We start from the raw sequence: 26,216 nt of genomic DNA, 5'->3' as shown, positions 1-26,216 counted from the left end.
TTGGTGCAGGTGAGATGTACCTTACCAGCCTGCTGTTCACTGCTCCTCAGGCTGACCCATGGGGAAACCAGCGATCCTCCTGCACATGGAAACTCCTTCCCCTTCCCAACCCAGTCTTCACTGGTCTGTAGGGCTACAGTAATTCACTGACAGAGTTTGAAGAGCCACAAACAGTTCTGAAAACAGGGAGTTGACTTTTTACTCTCCATCATCCGTTTAAAAGAAGTGACCAACTATGCCACAAGTGGTCATCACTGCTGCTCTAACCTACCCGCTGTCCACATGAGTTAAGAGGGATATATCTTTGTTTCCAAAGCCATTTTACAGGATGCATTTTTGTGTGTCTAAAGAGGAGAGAAAGGCCTGATTTCACAGCGCACTAAATCCTTTCTTGAGATTTTATCTTTCCTGGAAGGCAGCTTTACAAGTACACTTAGCATGAGTATCTCAGGCAGCCTAGAAGGAATAAAATAAACCTCAAATGCGTGAATTGGTGAAAACCCTCAGTAATGTAAAATATTACTGGATTTTTGTATCTTAAACTTCTTAAAACTTTATTGGCATTTCACTCTATTAAATTTAGATTAGTACATCACCATAAATATACAAAATCAGAGAAGACACAGATCATCAATTCAGTGTGTTTAGGTTGTTACAGTGTACTTGTGTGTTTGCCTTGTATGAAATTCACACTTCAACTTTATTTAAAAGGTTTTATTCAGTAACTTGTCTGAAATAAGCACTGTGTTTCCTTTTCAGCTGACCCCCTGGTTGGAAGCATTGCCACTCAGTATATGACTAACAGAGCAGAGCATGACAGAATGGCCAGACAATGGACCAAAAGATACGCTACATAAATTGGATTTTCGTCAAACTCTTACATTATTTGTCTGTGATGGAAAGAGCTGCTTATGATTTTGAATGGGTGGGGGGAGGGAGGGTGCTGGTAAAGAGTAGGGTATTTCTATAACAGATTTTATTCAGTCTTTTATTTCCTAAGATTTTGTTGTTGTAACTTAAGGTATCTTGCTACAGTAGACAGCTAGGATTTGGAATAGCATACTTTAAGACTGTAATTAGTTCAGCAATATTAGCTCACATAGAGTACCGAGAAGAATGTAAACTTCTTAGACTTCTTTGGTTTTCAGTTTGCTTGCAATATGTAAAAGATTAAAACAGCTTAATTTTGTACAGGTACATAGGTTGACATTTATGTAAAAGTCCTTTCAAGACTCTACACACTGTTTTTGCTTTGTGTTTTTTTGGGTTTGAGGGATTTATTTTGTTCTGGGTTGAGTTTTGTTTTTTTCTTTTTCTTTTTTTGTAAAAAGATGTTTAGATTGTTTTGGTTTTTTTTTCCCCTATGGAGGGCACATTGGTATTTAACAAATTCTTTCTAAAGACTGTCATCTCATTATCTGTGATATGGAGAGGTGGATATATGGCCTCATATATGAAATGAGAAGTACTTAATGTATTATTTTATAAGCCAATCTATCTTTGTGAAAAGAATAAAGGGTTTAATCAGGACTTACGGTAACCTGTAGTGAAATACCTTAAGCTGTTTAACTGTAAGGTGTGGAATAGGAGTCACTCAGTGGATTGGTTGTATGTTGTGGGCTACATAAGTCTGCATTTGTTACTGTGCTAATAAAAAGATGTTTAAAAAAAAAAAAAAAAAAGAAGAAGAAAAGATTTCTGCTTAGTCCCTTGCTTTGTCATTTTGCCAGAATGGTGTCTCTGTATGCTTTGAAGGATTTATGCTGTGGTTAAGGACAAGGAGATCTGCAGGTGAGTGCACTGACTGCTGCTATTTTAGGAAGACAGTTCTAGACAACCATACAATGAATGACAGCATAAGACCGTCACAACCATTCACTGAGTGTTGTGCAGGGACCTGGCCGTGAGGAGGTAACTTGCCACAGAGTCCACGATAGTTACTTTTTAACTTAAGTTTTCACAGCCTTGCTTCTGCAGGACTGGCATGTTGTTTGAAAGTACAATCTGGAAGGGAAAGAGGCAGAAAGTAAAAGGAGGAAAATAATATCTTGATGCTTTTCTGATGGAGTGGTCTATTCACACTTGGAAGAGAAGGAATCATGTCCTGGTAAGGTGGCAGACAGCACCGTAAAGGAGTATCTGTAGATCCTTTAACTACCTATAAAGATTATCTCCTAGAGACATAGTGTTTACATTGAGGTGTGTAACAACAGGGCAATTGGTTATGGATATGGCATTTCTGACCACTCCCTGAAGGTAAAGGCAGGAAGCACAGATTCATTTTCACATGGCAAGTGCTTCACCTCACGACATCCTTGGGAATGCTGGGTGGTTGTCTGCACTCTTGGATTTGGTTAGGTACTTCAAAATAAATTCTGTATGTATTTCATTTACATACTTCTCTTCCTACCTAGATACAGAGCAAATCTAACTTGGTCCAAAGTAATCTGTAATTAGAGGTGTCCTTTCCTTTGCTGGGTGGGTAGTAGCACCATACCCTCATCTGGCTGAACTGCTGTCATTTGACACAGTGCATGTTTTGGTCTATCAGCTCCCTCAGCTGTTTGTCTGTTTGGTATATAGTTACATCACACTAGGATCATCTCTGGTAATCTTTCTTTCTCCTCTACTGAATAAAGATGCAAATGGCTTCATTTCAGTAGGTTTTTGCCAGCTTCTTGCCACCAGGACATGTCAAATTAACTGTTGTAACCGGTGTGGGCAACTGATTTGTAGGGTGTTTATTCAGCAGGATAGAGGCTTTAGAAGAACAGAGACAGATAGTTTAGTTTACTAATTTGTTTTTCTTATTTATAATATTTTTCTCCATTATCTTGTGAAGGGACTCTGGTTTTGCAGAAGGTAAGTGATCCCAGTGACCTAGAACAGTTTGAGTCAGTGGAGCAGTAAGAACAACAAAAAAAAAAAAATGTTCTGCCCATTAGCTACTATGTTATACTCTGTACTTTGCTTATTCACCCTATGTTAAACTCTACTACAGCAAGTTTCATTTTTACTCAGTACCAGCCACTGTCTGCATATCATTTGCAGTGGAGATGCTAGATTTTCCATCACTTGTCAGTAAAACACTATGATATTGAGAAAAACATCAGAATAAGTTTATGAAAGAAAACCGTGGGTGGTGATTTATTTGTAATATAAATGCCTTGAATGATCTGAACTCTAAATTTAGCCAAATCAAAGAAAATGTGTTTGTGTTTATGTAGTCTATTTGAAAAAATGTCCTTAGTCATTTAGAAGATACTGTTTCTCTTGCATGTCTTAAAACATTGTCAAGTCCTGGGAGTCCAGTGGAGCAAGCTACACTTGCACTGCGCAGCTCTGGCAGCCTACAGGTGACATCAGTCTTGGCGGAAGAATTGGCACCGAGTCTGCAGCATGCAGAGCTGGAAAGGAACCAGTCATCCCCATTCTTTCCATCTCCAGGCATTTTAAGCTCACTCTGACTTGTCAACCTGCACTGCCTTGCCTCTAGGGTCAGCTTTAGTGATGTGCTGTTAGTAGACATCTTCACTTTGACTGATCCAAGGCTGATTCAAGTCCCTTCCAGAAGAAGGGTTCTGCAGAGCCCAAGAGGAACATGGCCCCGTTCCTTGGTAAGAGGTTGCAGTGAGGAGGTGAACCACTGCTGCTCTGAATTCACCTCCACTTCCCAAGCAAGCAGGCAGATACAGAGTCTTCTGGGCAGGGAGAAGCCTGGAGTACACGTGTGTTCAGGAGGAAATGAGTGAGGAGGGAATGTCATCCTGCAGCATCGCTGGGGACAATGACTATTACTGGCCAGGTGGGGGGAGGTCGTGCTATAGTGCTTACTCAGCTGCAGTGTTGCAATGGAAACAATTGTATGTTCCTAGCAGGGCATTACAAGAGTTTGCTCATTCATAATTGCTCTCTTATCTTACTCCTTGGCCACAGCAATTCAAACTATATTGAGCAAAGCACATAAACAGTTTCGTCTGCCTTCATTATAATGGTAGGTATTCCTGCTTAATTTTTAGTGAAGTGTACTATTGCTCTGACATTAATAATGCTGACAGACTTTAGTAATGCTGACAGGCTTTATTAATCAGTATTCAGGAAGAACAATACTATGAGCTTAATTGTCATCATTAAGCACACTATTTAGCAGTTATGATATGACAGTGCAAATATTGCTTGTGGTTTTGCTGATTCACAGTGAAATTCTCAGTATTTGTTCAAAAGAGGATTAATTTAGTGGAAAATGCAGAAACTGGTTACTTCATTCTCCCTGCTCTTGCCTTCAAATATAAAGAAAAGCGAGCATCCATTAGTACAGGAGGTTGTTAGATGCCAAAATCTGGCACTTGTCTCTGGGAAAAGTTGCTCATTCTGTTACTCTGTATATCCCCTTTTATTCAGTTTACTGCCAGGCTGGCCTGGGACAGCAGTTCCTGCAGCACACAGGTTTGTCAGTGTTGAGCCAAACATAGCACATGCAGTCGTGCTCCCACAGCCAGACCGTGTGCAGCACATGAAGACCAGGGCCATTTGTACAGGGATTTCTGGGCATTCCCACAGGGATGTCTCCAAAAAGGCAGCCTCCTACCCTCCTTAGCCCCCACCTGCAGAGCCACACAGCCCTTTGTACCAGTTGTTATCTGGCCTAGGGAGGGTGGATTGCTGCAGCTTGCCTTAGCAGCCAGGTAAGCATGCCCTAAGCAGAGCCCAGCAATACCTCCTGCATACAAAATACAATATATAATTCTCAGAAAAATCACCACCTATGGGAAAGTGACTGATTTGTTGTGGACATACTGGAACAAACCCACAGCTATGTTGTCCTTCGGTTGCTGTTCAATCAGTGAGTGCTCTGAGAGCTTTTCTGGTTTCTACAAATGAATTCCTGACCTGAAAGCACTGTGTACTAGACTTTGTTGACAAGGTACATGTTGGGGTATTTCCCAGAAGATATGGGAAGTGATTTTTTTATTATTTTTTTCCCCAGGATTTTTTTTTCTTGCTAAATCTGATAACTGTTTCTCCTGTTCCATACCCTTCTCATACAGCAAGACACTGATCTCAGCCTCTTGCAGCATCAAAAAGCCCTGTGGCCCTGTTTAAGGTCAAGGTAAAAGAACTGTTGCCATTTCAAATATATCACCTTTCCAAATTGAGTGCTTTATTGCAGCTAATACTTTTTGTGACTACAGGCTATAGATCTGCAAGAGGATTATATACTGGTAAGCTTGTTGATTTGTCCCTCAACATGGCTGTATCCAGGCATAGTAAAGCCCCTGCTAGAGAGGTATCCATCAATCCCTTCCTCCTCCATAACCCTGGTTGCAAAATAACTCTCATAAAGTGCTTTTTGTGGCTTTCACCACCAGTGGCTTTTCCAAGCCAAGTCTGTGAGAAGGAAGGATACCTCTTAGCTATAAACTTGCTGATTTTATTGCTGAATGATATTATTGCTTGAAGTGAAACTTTGCAAGAAGCAAATGGCACAAAAAGGACTTAGACTGTGACCTGGCAGCAGGAGACAATGCTAAGCTAGTCTAGTTTTCACAGTTATTCCCTTTGCTCTTCCTTCCAGGCAAGGGAAACGTTGATTTGTTCTGGGACTGGGACAGCTTGCTAGCTAAGAAGGTGAAGGGTTCAAGCAGTGTTTTTCGATCTGTCACAGTCACTTCCCACAGTCTCACTTTCTCGGCCCTTGCCCATTGCTGTGCTGCTTCTGTTTCCACTTGCCTTTGGTCCAGGAGGTCAGTTTTGTTTCCCAAGACAATAACTGCAACCTACAAACCAAACAAGAGGGTGAGCTTTATACCAAAACCATCCACCAGTCACAATCCTTTTAAACAGCAGGCAGGCAGCAACACAGTTCAGACTTGTTCTGTAACAGCACTGGCACAAGGTAAGTTGCATGTAGTTTGGAAGATCAGGATCTGGGATTTGAATTAGCCTCATCTCCTTATGGGTTGGAAGCTTGTTTTAATCATAGGATATGCAGGACTTCCCCTTCTGGCCACCCCATTCCCTGCCCTCAATGATTGCTTGAAGGAAAACAATACCCAAGAGATCCAAAGTTAAACAGCCCTATTCTCCACTTACTTGGCACTTGAGCTGCCCTAGACAAATGATAAGAGCATGACATCCGAGTAGGTCACAGCAGCAGATGCTCAAGAGGTGAAAAAATGCACAGCAGCAGAGAAAGCTTGGATCCCTCAGTGGTAGATTTTTCCCTGTTTGTTTCTTTCCTAAGCCCCATCCTGCAAATAAAGCCAGCCATGCCAGCAGCCTGGTCAGGCTGGGCTATGGGGCCCCTCTCCCAGCTCAGCCCCAAGAGCCACCCTGAAGGACTGAAGGGGACAATCTGCTGAGAGGGGCAGATAAACACCAGCAGCATCCTCGGGGAAGCAGTTTCAAGAGTAGCTGGTTAGCTCAGGAAAGCAGCACTGTGGTAACAACTCAGATCTGCAGTTGTAAGGATCCATCAAGTGACTTGTGAATCACCCAGATAATCCAGCGTGGCTGAGCTTAGTAAATGCATGAAGCTTTCCCAGTGGTTCAGCTCTAGGAAGTGCCAAAGGCAGTGCTGGCCACGTGAAGCGTGAAGCTACTGCTCCTCCTTATTATAAGTTAACTGTTTTCTAAAAATGCTTTACCAGCTCTTAGAGGAAATCATGCCTACATTTTTAGTTCAAGGTCCTTAGTCAAACTCTGTTTTCATCTCTACACTAGTGGTTTGACAAAGATCAAGTGATAAAGTCCTATCTTGCTGATGATTTGTGGGGTTTGTTGTGGCCACACCTGCTTGCTCTTTCCTGTTCATCAGGCTAACTCCAGAATGTGTTCTGCTTCTTTCCAGCTAGAGATGTTCATCCTGTTCCTGTGAGGTCTGAGGCTTCCTTTCTTTTCTACAGCAGTCCAGGGTGTTTGGAAAAATGCTGCTTAGGGGTTTTTCCGCCCCTCTCTGTGAGGGTTTTGAAAGAAGCTATAATCTTCATGTGTATTTACCACATGCTCCAGCTGAATTTTAGCTATGGCAAAGCTCTGTCAGTGTAACAGAACAAAACCTCTATTTAGTATAAAATTTGGCCAGGCTTTAAGGTGTGTGCTGGAGAGCCGCCATAGCCAGCAGAGGCAAGGAACCAGCCATCAGTGCTTTCTGTCATCTGCCACACAACAGGGGACTGTGCCACTCAACGAACTGAAGCTCTGCCAGCTCAGAAGCACCATGTGTGGAGATACATCCCCAGTTCAGTACAGAATTCATTCTAGCAGAGCCCAGACTTCAGGTCACAGAATCATTAATCTGCTGATTACCAGTTACCTTAAGATAGGACTCCTGGTCTCACCTTGTACACCTTAAAGCCTATTTTTTGATGGAAATAACAGGAATGAAAACTATTTTATCCATCTTACTGTGACCACCACTTTTTAAACTACATTATCCTCAGTCAAAATCACAATTTTAAGCTCTCCAAAAGGATAAGCAAATTGGCTATTTTCTGAAATACCTGCATGGAATGAGAAGAGCTCTGACAGGTAACACAGACAAGCAGGACGCAGATCCTGTTGGGACTGTGACTCCCTCTCTGCATTACAACATGCTGTATAGTACCAAATCTGGGCCATCACAAAACACAGTGCCTGGGAAAAATTTCCTGCTTGTCCACCTTTCCTTGCCCTGCAGGGGAGTTATGCTTGACTCCTGTATCCCTGATATACGTGACAGTCTGCAGCTCACACCAGCCCTACCACCTAACATACCTCTCCTGTGACTGCACACTCGTTCTCCGTCAAACTTGAGCCTGCCTTCCTCCACCACCCTGTGTGCTGTCAGTACAAAACAAGTTACATTTTTGCAAAGTGTCTCCCTACCATTATCCAATTAATTCTCCAAGCAGGTTTTTTTTTCTTTTAAACGGCATAAAACAGGCATTTGGAAAGCTGGAGGCTAAAGACATTTAACAGGGAAAACTACCCCAGAATACAGATACTGTAGGAAAAGCTGTAATGCTAATGCCACATGCAAGTTATATTTGTTTAGCTAAGCTGGAACACTGTCAGCTGAAAACACTAGCTGCTTTCTAAGGGAAAATAGAGCAGTCATTTCACACAATTGAATTGATTCAATATGGTTGTTAAAATACATTAAAGCTGCTTTGCCAATTGACTAATGTCTGGGAGACCCATTGTCAATTACACTAGTTTGTAAGCCATCAAGTACATGAATACAAAACAAACAAAGATAATGCTCTTCGTTATATTATTCTATGCACTTGACTTCCCCTGTACAATATCTAAAAAAACATGAGCTGCACTGCTGTAGACCATATGTTTTATTAGTCATAAGTGTCCTGGCTGGTGCATTCAGCTGACTGAATTTTAGCTGTAGTAGAGGAAATAAGAAGGAAAAAAAAAAAAGCATTCTTTTGCATGACCTGCATGGCATGTGAATTAAGCCTCCCTGGGATGTGAAGGCCTCCTTCTTGCTGGGTTGCCCAAGGCTGTGGGTACATTCATTTCCCTTTGTACACAGCGTTAGAGAAACAAAAGCTGGGCTTTGTGACCTTAACTTCCTGTCACTGATGCAGCATTTAGCCATCCCTGCATTTACCTCCTTTTTGTCCCTGAAGACGTCGATCTCCCTTTTGAGCAGCTCGACTCTCTGGAACGCCTCGAGGCTGGTCACGGCGTACACCAGCACGAAGCCGTCGGCCACAGAGAAATAGTGCTTGGGCAGCTCCACGCCCTCCTGCAGCCCCCTGGTGTCATAGAGCCGCAGCTGCTCCTTCACGCCCCGGTCTGTCTCCACCGACGCCAAATACACATCTTCCATCGTGGCACCCTCTTCTAAGCCTGGTTGGAAACAAGCAGGAGTGTTCCAGTGCAGCCTCACTTGTAAGAATTCTTTGCAGTGCAGCAGAATTTTCCCCCCACAGTAGCTTTCAGTGCATGTTTTACAGAGTGACTTCACCAGGCCTTGACCTTGCCTGGCATCTCCATGGAGGGCTGTATTCATAATCACTGCACTATTTCCAATAGTGACACTGTAAATACATTAATATGTAAGCACAAGATCATGCCTGTAAAATTAATCTATACCTGTATTCATAATCACTGCACTATTTCCAATAGTGACACTGTAAATACATTAATATGTAAGCACAAGATCATGCCTGTAAAATTAATCTATACAACAGGCACATTCAGTATAGGATGAGATATATGTTCTCCTCCCAAGTTTTCCAAATTCCAACCACCCAGTTGTACCAGTTCCACACCAAACATGCTGCAAAACGAGCCTGCCCAAACATACCCTTTTGGAACACCAGGCAGTCAAGTACTAACATCTTAAGCCTCCTCATAATGAGGCAGAAGCAGGAGCCAAAGGAATAATTCTGGAAATGAATGTGTATTGGTGGTACAACTAACCAATATGTGAAAGGGAAGGGGATGTTTGCAGGCAAACAAAGTTGCATACTATATTTACTCAAATACACAGTGAGCTTTTTCCATCCCCTAGGGATTTAAAATGACTCAGATTGCTAATAGGAACAAGTTCATTTATTGCAAGGCAAGAGCATGCACGAGGTAACAAGCTTTCGTATATGTATCACCTGTTCCACCCTGACTATTTGCACTGACCCTCCTTCCCTCCTCATCTCCGCACGGTAAATGTGAGATAATTCAAGGCAGCTTGATTTGAACTATTTTAAATTATTTTTCCTAAGCCAAACCTGAAAACACATAAATCACCTTAGCTTTGTGTTCCTCCTGGATGCAGGTGCATAAGGTTACAGGTCGAAACAATCTGTGTACATTGTAGCTGGGCCACTTTCAGAGTTGGTTTTAAGTATTCATACAAGCTCTCCTCTCTGCTACCCACGTTTTTGCCTCCACTGCACTCCTATATACAATTGTTTGCTGTTGCAGGACTACAATAATGAGTCCTGCTCTATTCTCTTTGTCTGCCAGAAAGGGACCATTTTAGTGTATTGTTTAAGAAAACACAAAGGATTATCTGGCCTATGAAAATAAGGATTTTGCTATATTCACTGACACTATTCAAAACACTTCACATTGACAAACAAGCTAAAGCATTCCACCCACGCTGATGGTTTCCCATGATGTATGCAGCATTCCTGTGCAGGAAAATGGCATAAGCTGTTCTTTTTGCCCCTCTCTGTGCAGCCTTCATAGATCAAACTCTTATTAGGTTTCCAAAGATTTAATTTATCTTGCCTCCAAATACAGCCATGCTAATGTGAAGAACAGAAGGACAAAACAAAGGTTAATAAAAAGAGGAAGCAAAAATACATCCTGTGTGATTGTAGAATGTGTTAAAGGGGCATTTTTAAAGACTGAGGTAGTAACAAAGCCCTTTCTGGATATAGCACTGTTGTTTAGACACAGCATTATATTCTTGCTCTGCCTTGCTGAATTGTACAGACAGGTCAAGGAAATATCTGAAATCAGTAAACATGGCTTTGGCAAGAAGGAAAGAACCACAAGGACCTAATTTTCTTTTTAAAAAGCAACAAGTATTATTGTACAGTAATTCAACAGCCTCTAATATATCCATGTTATCCTGTGACAATCTCTTCCTAGTGACATTAAAAGCAGCAGTGAAAAATATGTCTTTTAACACCCAATTTAAAAATGAAGAGAAAAATTTAAGACCTGGGACTTAACTCAGCAGAATAGAGCAACAAATTTTGATGTGAAATAGGGGGGGCACTTAGGAGGGAGTTGAAATTTATGCACCAGTATCAGTTTCCAGAGGTGAAATTTCACCTACATGTACTGAGGAAGAGAATATATGCAAGTAGTTTCCTAAGTAAACATAGATAATTGTTAGAAATACCTTTGTCACCTTATTTTAGGTCCTGCTCCTAAAGTCCAGACTATGTACCAGCCACATCTTGCTGACAATGACATTAACAGTTCTTATTAGTAGCATCCCATTCAAACACTTCCTTGGTCTCCATTCAAACATGGGTCAGGCAAGTTGTTGTAAGAGAAGGAACACTAGTCAGTGTCCTAGAAAGATGCTGGCACCATCCCATCCTCCTTGCCACAAAGATCCTGCTTCTCCTTCCCTTCGCTGGCATCCTCAGGCATCCTTCCACCATCTATACCTGGGTGGGTAAGGACAGCTTGTGCTGAGGAGTTACTGTCCTGCAGACTGCTGCCAGCTTGAGTAGTTTTTCCATGGAGCAGAGCACTACAGTAGGAGGCAGCTTTCAGGTTGAGAAGTCAGAGGGGTGAAGGGGAGCTAACAAGATAGTGCACAGTGTCAAGCTTCCTTTGATGACTCCAGATATAAAAAAGTTGGAGAGGGAAAGGAGGAATAGACAGAAGTGATGCCACTGTCTAGCAGCTACTCAGCTGGTGAAAATCTGAGAAGAGGAAGAGTTCTTTGTTTTTCACCAAGTGCTGCCACAGAGGAACTGCAGCGGGAAGCCTCAGCCATAAATTGGGTGTTGTTCCAACCCCTTGTGGCTTCCCAACAAGGAAAAGAAAAGTCTCGATATACTAATGAATACTGCACACACAGGCTAGGTACAGCAGATAGACTGAAATACCTAAGTAAATAAAAATTTCTAAGGGGATGGAATTTCAAAAGTACCCAGTTGAATATTGAACATTAATGCAGTACAAATTTTATGTCTTCTTGAGTACTTTTGAAGATCTCCTATGTAATCTTTTTCCCTTTTTCCAAAGGAATTCGGCAAAGACCTCCTAAAACTTGTTATTCATTCTGTTTGTAAACTACAGAATAACAGGCTTTTCTTATTTAGATTTAAAAAGACAGTGTATCAGAGGATCCCTGACTTGGGAAAGAGCTGGAAAAACCTCAAGAGGAGCTAATCTGTTTAGATTTAGCTGCTAGGGAAGTACTGGTCTCACCAACAAATAGCCAGGTTGTGACCCTCATTTACATACATTCAGTTCCATTTTCATCTGTTTCTAAAATGCAAAGCTGACTGCACCTCTGTCACCAGGTAGTTTTAATTTAAGAAGTGAAGATGTAAAAAGGTGTCTCTGCCCACGGGCAAGGGGGTTGGAAGATGATCTTTAAGGTCCCTTCCAACACAAACCATTCTATGATTCTATGAATGCATAATTAGGTCAATTAGCCTCCACATCCACAGTGTGAAAGCCAAAACCCCAAATCCCTCCAGCTGGAACAAGAGAGGCAATTTCTGTCATTATGCCTTCTACCACAGTAATATATGGTGTTTTCATCCCTAGCTAGTTAGAGGATCTCAAGTAGCTGCTTATGAATAACCTGACCATACCAGCCAGGAGGCAGAGATAAACTTTCTACAAGGGAGAGTTCTCATCTTCTCCTGTTGAGCTGATAAGCCTTAGTATAGGCTGAGAGGCCAGAAATATTTTAAGGGCAGAAGGAAGACTCCTTTCTGACACTGTTTAAGGAAAAACATCCATCCTCTTTACAGACATGTCCCAGACATGTGCCAAAGCTAAGCCTCCCAACCTGGTCAAGACAGGTCAGGCCAAGCAGTGCCTGGTACCACACCACAGGTACTTAGTGGGACAATTTCTGCTGCCAGTCAAGGCTGGCTTTTCTTGACTGAGGAAATAAGACTGGTCCCTCTTTCTTCAGGACAGCAAGAGAAGGTGGAGGACAAGCACAACACTTAAGTCACAAAAAGGAGATCATCCCAGGTACCAGACTATCACAGAGTCAGAGAATAGTTTAGGCTGATAAAGATTTCTGGGATCATTGAGTCAAACTGTTCAATCAGCACTGCTAAGCCCACCAATCAACTATGTCCCCAAGTGCCATATCTACATGGTTTCTGAGCACTTCCAGGAAGGGTGATTCCACCACTCTCCTGGGCAGCCTGCTCCAATGCCTAAACACCTTTTCAGTGAAGACATTTTTCCTAATATCCAATCAAAACCACAACTTGAGGCCATTTCCTCTTGTCCTGTTGTTTGTTACTTGGGAGAATAGACCAACCCCCATCTGGCTACACCCTCATGTCAGGTATCTGCAGAAAGCAATAAGGTCCCCCTTTGGAGCCTCCTTTTCTCTGGGCTGAACACCCCCAGTTCTCTCAGCTGCTCCTCATCATAGCAGTGCACCAGACCCTTCCCTTCACCAGCTTAATTTCCCTTCTCTGGACCCACTCCAGCCCCTCAATGCCTTAATTGTAGAGAGGAGCCCAAAACTGAACACAGGATTCAAGGTGTTGCCTCATCAGTGGTGAGCACAGAGGGACAATCACTGCCCTGGCCCTGGTCACACCATTTCTGATACAGGCCAGGCTGCCATCAGCCTTCTTGGCCACCTGGGTACTCTGCTGTATATGCACCACACATATTCTTAACAACTATTTGCCCTGAGCTATGGCAATATAGTCCCTACATGACCCAATGCTAAATCTGCACCCATTTCAAACATTTCCCTTTGTTTTTTTCCTAATTCCTTGTATTAGTTTGGCAAGAGTGTCTGCCATGCAATAGCTACATTATTTTACATGGCCCTGAGAGCATCTCTCATCTCTTTGTCCTCTTCTTCCCCCTCTTGGTACAGAAGGCAAATGCCCTTGCAATTTAAAGCCTAGCACAAAATCCAATACCAGACATCATTGCTCATGACATGCTATAGAGACACAGACAGTCCTTTTTTGGGGTATTCCTCCTTCCTGAATACTTTTTCCTTTTTGACCTCAAGCAATCTTAGTGTCTCTGCAAGAGTATTAGCTGCTGACCATGTAAGTAACAGTGGCACTCAGGGACTTCATCCATGACAAGCCATGGAGACCTGAAGGTGCATGTTTTTCCAGGGAAAGAAACAGTGCAACTGGGTTTACAGTACCATCACCAAGCAGGCAGCCAGGAGCACAGGCTCAAAGCCAAGGGCTTTACACAGCAGCATGAAACCTCCAAGGACTCTAATCACTTCCCTGACACCAGCTGTGCCACCACTCCTCTTCACAGGAAAGTCAACAGGAGGCACTGAGCATTGACAGACTCAGGGCTGGTTTACAGGCAGGAGGATGCCCTCATGACAGTGGCTGTGACACCTCAGAAAGTGGCAGCAGACCTCGTGCTCTGAGCCTCCAACCAAGTTCTAGCATTTCTCTGGTCCCTGAGAGGAGGATGTGCCTGCCATCAGAATGGAAAGAGTCCCTGTGTTGGCTCAGCCACCCTCCCCACGGCTCCTGGGCCCTTGGAGCAAACACAGAGCTGCTCCTGACGTCAGTCAGGAAGCACAGGTTTTGAAACAGCTTGTGTCCATGTTGCCATGCCCAGTGAGTTTCCTTGTAGATTGGCTCTAAACAGGCTTTCAGCAAATACACTAGTCCCTTCTTGCCTCCAGCCAAAAAGGCCCGCAGCCAAGATGTACATGTCAGCTTTCTGGAGCTCACAAGCTTTAGGAAATGAGGATCAAGATCCTGTGATCGTGTTTCAGGTGAGGAAGGGGCACCCCTACAATGGTAGCACCACTGTGCAGTGTAAAGCTCAGCCAAGGAGCAGACAAGGACTCACCATTCCTCAAATTCTGTCCTTGCGTAGTGAGATCCTCACAATGGCATCCTGCCTCTGCAATTCAGGAGTTAAATCAATACAGAGTGGAACAGTAGCTGAAGGTCTTCTGGGAACCATTTCCACCAGCCCATACTCCAGGCACCCTCTGCCACAACTGCCTATGTGCTGAGGAAGAGGCAGGGAGGATGCTGATCACTCAGCAGGACTGCCAAAGTACCAGCTTATTGGCCAATCCCCCCAAATGTGCCTGATGGCCTGTGCAGGGGATATCAAAATTGCTGGGCTGTGCCACACAACTCTTGGGGTTGCAGCAGCTCCATAATGATCCTCTCCATCTTGATCTGGACTCTGCTACTTGCCCTCTTTCTCTGAATGTCTTAGGAATATGATTTGATTAAAATCACAGAAAACAGGAAACTACCTTCTTCCTTCTCCCCTTGCACTCCCCATCCATTATCAGCTGTTCCCTTACCACTGACTCCAAAAAATAAGAGCAGAGCTGCAGACAAGGAAAAATGACCTTTTTAAGTGGAGGGGGGCTGGGTGGGAGGTCCACATTGCTCAATGGACAAGCTGGAGCAGGGTATTTGGGAGTGACAGAGGGACACCCACGGCTAAACCCCAGGCACGAGGCCTCCCTCCAGCTCCAGCCAGTGTCCATGACGCTGTATAATCACGTACATGGCTGGCTCCATAAATAGCTCCTCTGATCAGCAACACCCAAATATCCTTCCTGCCTGGGTTGCTAATAGGAGGCAGGAATTAATGCAAGGCAATAAGATTTAAGTAACGTGGCCTTGCTCATGCTGCTCGGGTGTCTCTGACAGTCACCCAGCCTGGCACAGAGGAGAGGCAGGGCTGTAGCAAAGGCAAAAGCCCTCAGCCTGCAGAGCTCTGCAGCCTTCACGTTGACAGCTACACGGGGCTACGTGCCTAGCGCTCGGTAGGATGCTGGAAACAGATGTTGCTGCAACATTAGAGGAAATCCTCCTTTTAAACACGGGTATTAGCACACAGTTCTGCATCAGGCTTTGCCAGCAAATTCCTCCCATCCACACATTTTAAAGGTGCAGTGCTGTAAAGCACCGTGCTAGAAATCCTTGTGTTTACCCAACAGCTTATCCTGACGTCTAATTTACTGGCTCAAAATAAAAATGCAAGTGACTAAACATCTTCTGTCAAAGCCCTGGTGCCACCCCTTGTTTCTAGGTGAGGTGGGAATAATTTGTCAGCCTGATGATCATTGCCCTTCCTTTCAAAGCCAAATGTAGAAACAGAGGGAAATGTGCCGGCTTTGCCTTCGTTTCCTTTCTTTTATGCGCAGCAAATATCAGGCATCCCCTGTTCCTCTGTCAAGTCTGTTTTCCCTGTGAGGATTTCTTAGAGAGCTGAGACACTTGGCCTTCGAAATTCAGCACAGAATGTGGAACCTAAAGCTGAGCTGGTTTTTTTTTCCAGAGCTTTGATTAAATGTTAGCCAAGACCAAACAAAATAAAGCTTAAGAAGATGAAACAAAAGTCTAAACAGTGTCTACGCTCATCCTGTGACAGCTATTTATTTTTCAGGCATCTACAACATCTTTCAGGGAACAAGATATTTCTTTTGTAAATATGCAGCAGGCACATCACCTACTTTCAGTGTTTGTTTCTTTTTAAACATTCTTATGTTTTATTACTGGGAACATCACGGAACGGGTTCTTCTCCAAGACTCTTTTAAAAATCCCTAAGCAAGTGACTATGACTTTTAAGAATAGCCCAGACATGCCACAAAACCACATTAATTTCCTCCTTCACCTCAGCGCAGTTTGCAGTCCTCCTCTATCGGTGCTTGGGGCCCACACTGAACAGGATGCTAGAAAAGGAAACAACCTCCCCCCAAAAGTAAAAATGTCTCACCAACAGTGTGCTTTCCATAGAGAAGCTGCTCCAAAATCGCAGTCTTTCCCACAGAGGCCATTCCACAAACCACCACCTTGTAGCCCTTTCCCATGCTTCCCGAGGGCCGGTCCCGCGGCGGAGCCCTGTGCAGACACGGGATGCTGTGAGCCTGGCAGGCTGTGAGGCTGGCAGGCTGTGAGGCTGGCACACTGGGAGCCTGGCACACTGGGAGCCTGGCACACTGGGAGCCTGGCTGGGTGCAGGGATGGGCACCGGCAGGAGCCAAGCCCACGGAAGGCACACAGCAAAGCGCGAAGCAGCGGGGGCACAGCTCCCTCCCAGCGCCCGCCAGCGACTGATATTTTTAGGACTAGAGTTTCCTCCCACACCACTTTCTCAGGTTTTAGGCTGCTGCCAGTGGTGCTGATGCTTGCCTGCGGCCTCAACACTTGTCCTGTCAGGTTTGGGGAGGCTGGGAGCACTGGAGCATGCACACCCCCGGGGCAGGAGCTGTGTTGGTGTGTGCGTGTGCACGGTGTTATCAGGCTTCCTGGGTTTGCAGTGGGCTTGATGGAATCTCATGGTACCAGGATGGCTTCTGGAAATGCAAAAAACTTGGTGGTTCCTTCCCTTTTATGCTGCTCACAGAAAGCTTCTAGTTTTTACAGACTAGGAACTATAAAACAGGAGAATTAAAGGCAGAAGCACAGGAAAGCAAATGCAGAAGCAGGTTTTTCAGTCTGCTTTCAGCACTTTGATGAGTGGGGGTTGGCTCTAGCTGGAGACATCCAGCAGCTAGGGGCACTTCCCTCTGTTAGTGGAGCCATGGCAGGGCAGCAGGCCTTGGCTCAGTTTGCTGTTAGGAGCCATTTCTCAGAGGGAGCTGAAGAGTACCTTTTCTGGACCAAGAGGGGCTGGCGTTGTCCTGCTTCAATTCCCGTTTAACCAAGTAATGCTTCACAAGCCAGGGTGCTCTGAAAAGCATACACTGAAAAAGAGAAAGGTCATCCTGCAGCTGCAGGTAGGGAAGCAGAAAGGACTTGCAGGCTGGGAAAGCCTAGCCCATAGAATCATAGAATGGCTTGGGTTGGAAGGCAGCTTAAAGATCCTCTCCTTCCAGCCCCCTGCCACAGGTGGGGATACCACCAATGAGAGAGGTGGCTCAAATCCAGCCTGTGCCATGCCATATGCAGGAGGGACAGGAGCAGGGACAGGAGCAGATCAGTGGGTAAAGCCATGGTCTGCAGAGCCAGAGACTCCATTGTGCCTTCTCCCTACCCTCCATTGAAAAGGTTTTAGGATTGGTCTTTTTTAGGGCTTTTTTTTTTTTTTTCCCCTCAGGGTTTATTATATAGAATAGAATAGAATAGAATAGAATAGAATAGAATAGAATAGAATAGAATAGAATAGAATAGAATAGAATAGAATAGAATAGAATAGAATAGAATAGAATAGAATAGAATAGAATAGAATAGAATAGAATAGAATAGAATAGAATAGAATAGAATAATTAGGTTGGAAGAGACCTTTAAGATCATCCAGTCCAAACATCAACCCAGAACCAGCACTGTAACCACTAAACCACACATCCAGCACCAGATCCAGACACCTTTTAAATGCCTCCAGGGATGGTGACTCTGCAACCTCCCCGGGCAACCTATTACAGCGCCGGACCGCCCCAACAGTGAAAAATTGTCTTCTGATAGCTAATCTGCGTCCTAATCTGCGCCTGTCTCAGCTGAAGGCCATTTCCTCTGCTCCTCTCACTGCAGTCACTGCAGAGACCGACCCCCACCTCACTACATTCTCCTTCCAGGGAGTTGTAGAGAGGGGTGAGGGTACCCCCGAGCCTCCTCTTCTCGAAACCAAACAAACCCAGCTCCCTCATAATCTTACGATCTCTAAAATTATTATCTTTGTAGAGATTTTTGTTGTTGTTGTTTTTAAGGCTTCTTTTCAGGGTTTTAAGCAAGGTCCCACCCCAACCCCTGACCGGGGGCTCTTACGGGGGATGCCCGTCTGGCCCAGCCCCCGGGCGGGCCGTGCCCCAGCGCCCCATTGCCCCGGCCCCCGAGCGCGCCCCCGGGGCCGCCCCCCGCCCCGCACCTGGACCGAGCGTCCGGCCGCCCCGCGGAGCCGCGCGGGCCCCGCCCCCGGCGCCCATTGGCGAGCGCGGGGGCCGGGCCGGGCCGGGCGGGGAGCGACGCGCGGCCTCACCCCCGCCGGACTACGCTACCCAGGAGGCACCGCGGCCGCCGCCGGAAGTGTGCTGTGGCCCGAGGCATTGTGGGAAGTAGGGCCTTTCCTTTCCGTCGCTGGGCGCCATCAGGTGAGGGCCGGTCCGCGCGCGGCCTTTCCCTCAATCCGCGCCCATCCCGGGCTCCGAGCGCCCATCGGCCCGTCCCGCCGCCGCGCCCGCCCGGCTCCGGCTGGGATGGGGCTGCTGCTGCGGCGCGGAGCCTCGGGGAGCCGGCGGAGGAGGGAGGGCCCGCGGGCTGCGCTCGGTGGGGCGGGGAGGGGAGCGGGGCGCCCAGGGTGCAGGTCGGTGGCAGGCGGCGCGCCCCGCTTTGCTACGGGATTGCGGTTTGTTCGTGGGGTTTTTTTTGTGCCGTTAGGCCGTGGAAAGGTGGGGTGGCTGGGGATGGGAATGCACGAGCCATAGCTGGGCAGCTTGAAGCAAGAGGGGCATCCAGAATCACACACGAACTGTTTTTGGCGTGTTTTAAAATGTAAATAAAGTGAGCTGCGTGTACCTGATGGTGAGTTGGGTGGGGGATTGATGGCGTTCAGTACACGTGCTGGTTACTGCAGATGTGTGAGGCCTCAGAGGAAAACAGCAGTAAACACGATGAAAAAATAAAGTAATTCTTGATTTTTGAAATGCCTTCAACTTTAAGACCTTTTTCAACTCAGAAGAGGGAGTTTGTAATAATCATTGTTTTCTTAAGGACAAAATCTGACCTGCAGGAACTTTGTGTTGAGCCCTTGCTCTGTCAATTCATACTGTCACCGGTGGTGCTCAGCAAAGAGGATTTTTAAAAACAACTTTTAAAAAGCCCACAGGACATCCATGGAGCAAAACACAAATGCCAGCAGCAGTAGGACACTGAGCGATGACACTTTTTTAGTCTGACGTGATCAGTACATCCCATTTTACTCAAAGCCCAGTTTCAGTGAATGTGGGAGACACCACGTGAATAGCTCTAAGGAAGCAAAAGTCCCAATCCAGTTCTTTTCCTAAGCAACTGTTAAACTTCCTCTTACTAATAAAACTGTTAACTTTCACTTGGAAGTAAAACCTTAGTAAAGTCAGAGTTACCAATAAGGGCCACACTTCTCTTAGTCCTGTAGCTCTTGATAGATCTGTGTGTAAAACTTGTTTCAGGTGTTAGTTGTTGGGTTTGGTAGTAGCAGACATAACACATCTGAAAATTTTTTAATTGAGGAGTTTTAACTCTTGAGAGTAAATAAGAGAATGGCTGGGAATGGTGGCTGCAGGGTGTCACGCTGAAGGCTGCCAGGTGTGGTCTGTTCCCAGGTGTGTCAGTGGCGCAGAGAAGCGCGAGAGCTCCCTGTGTTCCATTGCTGTTCCATGTGTGATTTGGTGCACTGCCACTGCTGGAAGATGTTGGAGCTGGGCGTTGTTTTTGGTGCACTGTTCTAACAGCTCTCTGCCCAGCAGGTAGCCAGCCATGGGTGCCTACAAGTACATCCAGGAGCTGTGGAGGAAGAAGCAGTCGGACGTGATGCGGTTCCTGCTGCGCGTGCGCTGCTGGCAGTACCGCCAGCTGTCGGCCCTGCACCGCGCCCCGCGCCCCACGCGGCCGGACAAGGCCCGCCGCCTGGGCTACAAGGCCAAGCAAGGTAACCAAGCCTGAAACTGAGCTGTCCCCCAATGAACTGAGGTGTGCTGCATGAAACTGGCAGAATATGGTAAATGTCCTCAGTTGGTAGCAGTGCCCACAGTGTAAGACCTTAACTTCACTTAATTTTGCATCTGTGCCGTCTGCTGCCATTCTGGCAGGGTTGGCTTGGGCCTCCTCATTGTGCAATGTTAGTGCCACAGAATTAAACAGGGTTTTTAGTATCCTAGATTTGGGGGATGTCCTTTCTCTGCCCAAGTTTTGTCATGTGTTACTTGACTTTTGTCAGGTGGCTGAACTGTGACTGACCTTCTAGCACCTTGAAAAGAGCTACAAGAGAACTGGATAGAGTCTTGCACAGAAACATATAGTGACAGGACAAGGGGGCGTGGCGTCAAACTGAAAGGGCAGGTTTAGGTTAGATACTAGGAAGAAACTCTGCTGTGAGGCTGGTGAGGCACTGGAACAGATAACCCAGAGGAGTTGTGAATACCTCAGCCCTGGAAGTGTTCAAAGCCAGGGTGGATGGAGCTCCGAGCAAACTAGTCTGGTAGAAGGTGTCCCTGTCCATGGCAGGGAGGGTTGGAGCTCAGTGATCTTTGAGGTTCCTTCCAATCTAAGCCATACTATGGCTGGTATGTAACACTACTGTGTTACAGCTGCATGCACTTGGGCAAGATGATGGAGTTTGTAGTCCATTGAAAAGCAGTTACTGGTCAGGGAAAGGAATGGGAAAGGTGGGCATCCATGTGTAACTTGTGGAATTCCAGTTAAAAACCCAGTATGTTTATTCGCAAAGAAAATAAAAAGCCAAGACTTGACACTCCTGTCACTATATCTAGTTTCCTCATTTCTCAGTGACCAGATTTCAGCAGGGTTTGTGTGTGGCCTGTGCTTCAGTGCTTTGTGAATACTGCCATCTAAATAGTGCAGTTGGGGTAGTAGTTTTGCTGTTTTTTTATTTTGGTGGGGGGATTTTTAGGTTGTATTACGATATAGCTGTTGCTAATCTTAGTTGGTTTGGGACTGGATAGCGGAAAGGTTTGGAACAAAAAAAAAGTTGCATCATGTCACTTTCCTTACTCAGTTGTAATGAATATAACAAAACATAAAGTACTATCTACCTTGAGTTGTAAATTCTGGTAAAAATTGGTATAATGACGTTGTGTTGCAGCATTTCATGTAAACTTTGGAGGTTTGGAAATGCAGTACAGGGATGAAAATTGCTACTAGTATTGTCCTAGTTCCTAAGTCACTGTTTGTTTTAGGTTACGTTATCTACCGTGTCCGTGTCCGCCGTGGTGGTCGCAAACGCCCAGTGCCCAAAGGTGCAACCTATGGCAAACCTGTGCATCATGGTGTTAACCAGCTCAAGTTTGCCCGCAGTCTTCAGTCTGTAGCAGAGGTGAGTGTTTGGGTTATTGCTCACAGCTTTGGGTTGGAAAGTTTTAGTCTGTAAAAGCTGAAAATACTCAGAGACAAAAAATACAAAACCAAACCAGCTGCTTTGTTAATAAATTCTTTGTCAGATTTTGAATAATAGTGGCAGGGAAGCAGCAGAATGTCTTTAAGAGCTCTACTGAGACAATAAAAAAACTATTCAGACTTTAAAAATAGTGTCTATCAGAACCACTTGAGTGGTTTAGTGAAGTTAATACTTCTCAAGTATGCCACAATGTTTGTTATGAAAAACACATAGCTAGTCCAAGCCACAGTAAAATAGTAGCTAGGCATGAGAAATAAGAACTTGTGTGTTCTGAGGTGTCTAACTTGTCAGTAAATCCCACTACTATGTTTCCTGCCACGTAGTGTGGATCAGCAGCTGTAGGTGATGGTCCTTTCACAAAGTACACAAGTTCCTGTCTTGAAGCCTGTAGCACCTGTTTGTGTAGTAGCAGTGCTGCACAGCACACTTAGCTGTGTTGCAGGAGCTGAAGGCAGCGTCCCAGAGACCTTCTGCTTCCTTATAAAAAACTGGTACCTCACAAGCACACAGCTTGGTGACTAACTTATTTTTAGGTGAGATCTTGCTACTGAAATACTCAGAGTGTAAATTTTGATGAGATCTTGCAAGCTTCGTTGTTGTCATGGTTGTAGTCTGGAAGAGACAGAGTTCTCACCTTTACTAAAAAAACCTTTTTCAGTGGGTTAGAGTTAATACCAGGTCACATTCTCAAGTGAGACATTGTGGAAGAAGACAGAGTGTCATTGCCTTTCCATCTTGAAGCAGAAGACACTTCTGTTCTCAGGACTTTGAAAATATTGCTGAGTGACTTTTGCAAGTTGAATATGGTGGGATTTTTTTTTCAGGGAAAAAATACAGTTGGGACATGCCTACTTAAAAGAAACACAGGTGAAAAGTTTGAACTAAAAATGCTACTGTTTTCAGTGCTCATGGCATTCTCTTCATATGTATTATTCCCAGATAATGACTAATCACATGCTCACTTATGACAGCTATGGAAGAAGTTATTTGCCCTCAGTTCTAGCTTGAAATTTCCTGAATCTGACACAGTCTTTCTGGAAAACTTACAGTTTTCAGATTACAGATCTGCAGAGCCTCAGTTGGAGCTCCCATCCTCAGATAGAAGCTGGTCAAGGGTGATTGGTGTTCTAATATTTCATACAGGTGTTGCTCTCACTAGAATAAAAGAACTTGAAAAAAATGTTACTCCATGTGCAGAAAATAGTCAAGGGCTGTTTAGGGAAGGCTGTAGCAATAGGTTAACATCCTATTGGGTGAGAAAATGAATAGGGTCCATTGGTTCATGCTTCCCCATGATGATGATAAAGTCCTACAGTTAAACACAGTGTGTTTTAAATAGGGAGCATTCTTGACATGAGAAGCAGATTGAGTTGCATAATTGCTATATTCTGCTTGGTTTTATTTTCTAAACTAAGATTGTGTCTTCCTAACCACAAAGGAGGTACAAAGATTTACATCAGTTACTCCTTTACTCCTACCAGTCCAGGCTGACACTCTGCAGAAATTTCTTTCTCCTCTGTAGCTTTGGATGCACAAATTAATCAGTCTTTCATAACTTCCCACAAAAGATTGTTCCATGACCCCAAGTGTAGCTCATGCTCTTCACTGTCACATTGAAGTTATTTTTGACATTGTGTATTTACTGACTGGGTGCTTCTGTAAACACAGAGTTCTTTCTTTTGTCAGCCAAGCACCCTCCTGCTCATGGTCTTTAAAACCTGTTTCATGCAGGAATCCAAGCAGCCTTTTTTTTTTTTGTAACACAGCATTCTTTTCAGCTATTACTTTCCTTGCACCTTTGCAGCTGGAAGGGTTTTTATAGGAAAAGAGGTTGCCCTAGGGAAAATTGAAATTTTATGTTTGAGTTAGTAATCTTTCTGCATGAAGAGTGCCCTGCATCCATGGTTTTACAGCCTGTTACATTTATGTTTTCCTCTAGGAACGTGCTGGCCGTCACTGTGGGGCTCTGAGAGTCTTGAACTCATATTGGGTGGGCGAAGATTCCACTTACAAGTTTTTTGAAGTGATCCTGATTGATCCCTTCCACAAGACCATCAGGCGGAACCCCGACACCCAATGGATCACCAAGCCCGTCCACAAGCACAGAGAGATGCGTGGGCTGACGTCAGCCGGGCGCAAGAGCCGCGGGCTGGGCAAGGGCCACAAATTCCACCACACCATCGGGGGCTCGCGCCGCGCCGCCTGGAGGAGGCGCAACACCCTGCAGCTGCACCGCTACCGCTAGTTCTTGTAAACGTGCCCATCTAATAAAGGTCGTGCAGCTTGTTCCATTTAACTCTGCTTCTGCTGCTTCTTGGGTTACGTCGATGAGCGTAGAATTTGCCAGGAGTCCAGGCATTGAAAATGTAATTTGCTACTTGTGTAGGCCCTGAGTGTAGAGTTCTGTGATGGGCTTCACTTGGTAACATGGAAGGACATGTGTTCTTCAGTGCGTATTGAAAGCCCAAGCGCTGGTCCATGTTCTTTTTCTCTTGGTCTGAGTTTAGTCACTGTTTGTAGGTTGGGGTCTCTGTTGTCCTGTGCATGGACTGACAGCCGGCTTTGATCTTTGAGATGTAAACTGAAAGCGCTCATCTCTTTTTTATAGGTGATTAAATACTAATGGCTATTTTATTTTTTAAGTTCTGATTTTTTTGTACTTCTTCAGTGTACCAGCTCTTTGGCCTCTCAGCTACATTGTCTAAATCAGCTATGCACTGAATGGAAAGGTAAAGCTTGTTTTGTTCATTGCAATGCACAGTGTTAAAATGTGGGCACATAGCAAAGAATGATAAGGTTTTAGGCTGAATAGACTGTAGAGTAGGTATTAATTTGCCAAGATTGGGGGGGGACAGTTTCTTAAACATTCCTTTTGATACTAGAACAGAAAATATGTCTCCGTATTACGGAGCTGCATTTTAATTTACTCTGCATGATTAGGTGGTAGAAATAACCACATTCAGATAAGAGCTAGAGATGAATGTATTTAGACTACTTTTTGTGAAATCACAGTGTGACCTTTTCAGCATGAAGTCAGTTTGCACATAAAGGCTGAGAGATTAAATGCAGTTCCTGGTAAATTAGGTGGATGGATATTGTAGCTTCCACAGCTTCTGGACTATATCCATTAGATAGAGGTAGGAAAAGAGGTTGATAGAAGACCTGAGAAGTAGCTGTGTCTTCCTGGAACTTAAGCTTAGGATGTGGAATTTTTTTTTTTTCCTGAGACAAAACATGTCAAGACTCCCTTCAATTGAGAAATTCACTTAATACTCCAGTTTAAGTTCTTACAGGAGGGTAGTAGTCTGACGAAGAGACATTTAGGCAATGTGTTCTCAAAGCCAGGAAGAACAGCTCAAGGTGGCAATTCTTTGATGATATGTTTTGTTTGGTTCAAACAAGAAAAATGCAAAACAGTCTTCTGTTAAAAAGTGTTAAAGCTGTGTGCTCTAAAGACAGAGGATTTTTTTAGCCTCTCCTTTGAAGTATCAGTGGTGTTCTTGAAAGATAGTCTTGAATTGGTGTAGGACAAGAAGTGGAAGTTCCTCAGAGCAAATTTGATGAGTGAGGTCTCTCCTGAGCATGGAAGGGATTTTTGCAGAGAGGGGGCTGATATGTCTGGTTTGTAGATTTAATGCCTTCGGGTAGTGCCAGTGTGGCCAAGTTTGTCCATTCCTTTGGAATTTCTTTCGTGTGTTTGAGCAACATGGTCTAGAAAAAGGTCATGTCTCTGCCCATGGCAGGGGCTTTGGAGCTAGATGATCTTTAAGGTTCCTTCAACCCAAATCTATAGGGATTTTTTTGTTGTTTTTTATTTTTTTTTAAAGCAACAACTTCAAGACTGATGATACTGTGCTAGGGGTTATTAAGCTGTTTGGGACCTTTGCCATTGATGCAGGAGGGTGACAAGTGATGGGGCAGGCAGTCAGCACTAATGCTGTGTCCTTTGCCAGCATTCAAACCTTGCAGCACATGGCAGGTGTCTGCAGTGAGACCTGCCTTAGGTTGGCCCTTGTGGTCCTGTAATTGTTTGAACTTTAAAATAAGAGGGAGAATATTATCCCCTCCAAAGTTTATTGAAAACCGCTGATGACAGTGTGTCTAAAAGGGCATGGTATGAAGGAATTTGAAACACTGTGTCTTCAGAGGATGCCCTGGGTATGCACAGCTCATTCCAAGTCTTTGAGAAGCCAGATTGCCTTAGTGTCTTTCCACACTGGAAGTGTATCACGCTCTTAGACAGGATTTTGGGTTTGAAGGGACGTTGCTGTGCAGAATCCATGTGAAGCGGAAAGACAAATTATATTTTATTAAAATCTTTATTTCAAAAGGGCAGAATATTGAGGAGAAACTTTTTTGTTTGGGGTCGTTGGCTTGGGAAATCAGGGTTAGAGAGAGGTTATGTGATTTCTGCCTTTCCTGCTTGATTCTTGAACCTGTTATGCAAATTCAAGAGATTGCAAGTAGTCTG

General features: G+C 44.6%; 3 protein-coding genes across 6 annotated transcripts in view; 2 read left to right on the top strand and 1 right to left on the bottom strand.

Annotated features, from left to right (window-relative positions):
* Window positions 1-1,682, top strand: part of LOC130249080 (ubiquitin-conjugating enzyme E2 E1) — a 45,173-nt gene extending 43,491 nt beyond the window's left edge. For all 4 annotated transcript variants that reach the window (XM_056483454.1, XM_056483453.1, XM_056483456.1 and 1 more), the window contains exon 6: window positions 760-1,682. In XM_056483454.1, coding sequence (XP_056339429.1) covers window positions 760-857 — 98 coding nt within the window. In that variant the 3' untranslated portion in view covers window positions 858-1,682. The remainder of the gene's footprint in view (window positions 1-759) is intronic.
* On the bottom strand, window positions 1,298-18,602 carry NKIRAS1 (NFKB inhibitor interacting Ras like 1). Its single transcript, XM_056483459.1, has 5 exons — window positions 18,503-18,602; window positions 17,291-17,384; window positions 16,415-16,539; window positions 8,606-8,847; window positions 1,298-5,777 (listed from the first exon to the last, which is right to left on the bottom strand). The coding sequence occupies exons 3-5, from the start codon at window positions 16,506-16,508 to the stop codon at window positions 5,538-5,540; spliced, it is 576 nt and encodes a 191-aa protein (XP_056339434.1). The 5' UTR covers window positions 16,509-16,539; window positions 17,291-17,384; window positions 18,503-18,602; the 3' UTR covers window positions 1,298-5,537.
* A 41-nt stretch (window positions 18,603-18,643) lies between these two features.
* On the top strand, window positions 18,644-24,041 carry RPL15 (ribosomal protein L15). Its single transcript, XM_056483458.1, has 4 exons — window positions 18,644-18,725; window positions 20,079-20,260; window positions 21,528-21,664; window positions 23,685-24,041. Exons 2-4 carry the CDS (start codon window positions 20,089-20,091, stop codon window positions 23,988-23,990), a joined length of 615 nt encoding a protein of 204 aa, XP_056339433.1. The 5' UTR covers window positions 18,644-18,725; window positions 20,079-20,088; the 3' UTR covers window positions 23,991-24,041.
* Window positions 24,042-26,216: the final 2,175 nt, after the last annotated feature.

This window comes from Oenanthe melanoleuca, chromosome 2 (assembly GCF_029582105.1).
Source record: "Oenanthe melanoleuca isolate GR-GAL-2019-014 chromosome 2, OMel1.0, whole genome shotgun sequence".
Classification (NCBI taxonomy): domain Eukaryota; kingdom Metazoa; phylum Chordata; class Aves; order Passeriformes; family Muscicapidae; genus Oenanthe; species Oenanthe melanoleuca.
This window is presented reverse-complemented; position numbering and strand designations above follow the sequence as displayed.

Coding starts and splice junctions, on each gene's coding strand:
- NKIRAS1 (XM_056483459.1), bottom strand. CDS start 16,508: ATGGGAAAGGGCTACAAGGTGGTGGTTTGTGGAATGGCCTCTGTGGGA. Junction 8,848..16,414: donor CTATGGAAAGCACACTGTTG/GTGAGACATTTT, acceptor GTTTCCAACCAG/GCTTAGAAGAGGGTGCCACG. Junction 5,778..8,605: donor TCTTCAGGGACAAAAAGGAG/GTAAATGCAGGG, acceptor TTTGGTTTGTAG/GTTGCAGTTATTGTCTTGGG.
- RPL15 (XM_056483458.1), top strand. CDS start 20,089: ATGGGTGCCTACAAGTACATCCAGGAGCTGTGGAGGAAGAAGCAGTCG. Junction 20,261..21,527: donor GGGCTACAAGGCCAAGCAAG/GTAACCAAGCCT, acceptor TGTTTGTTTTAG/GTTACGTTATCTACCGTGTC. Junction 21,665..23,684: donor GTCTTCAGTCTGTAGCAGAG/GTGAGTGTTTGG, acceptor GTTTTCCTCTAG/GAACGTGCTGGCCGTCACTG.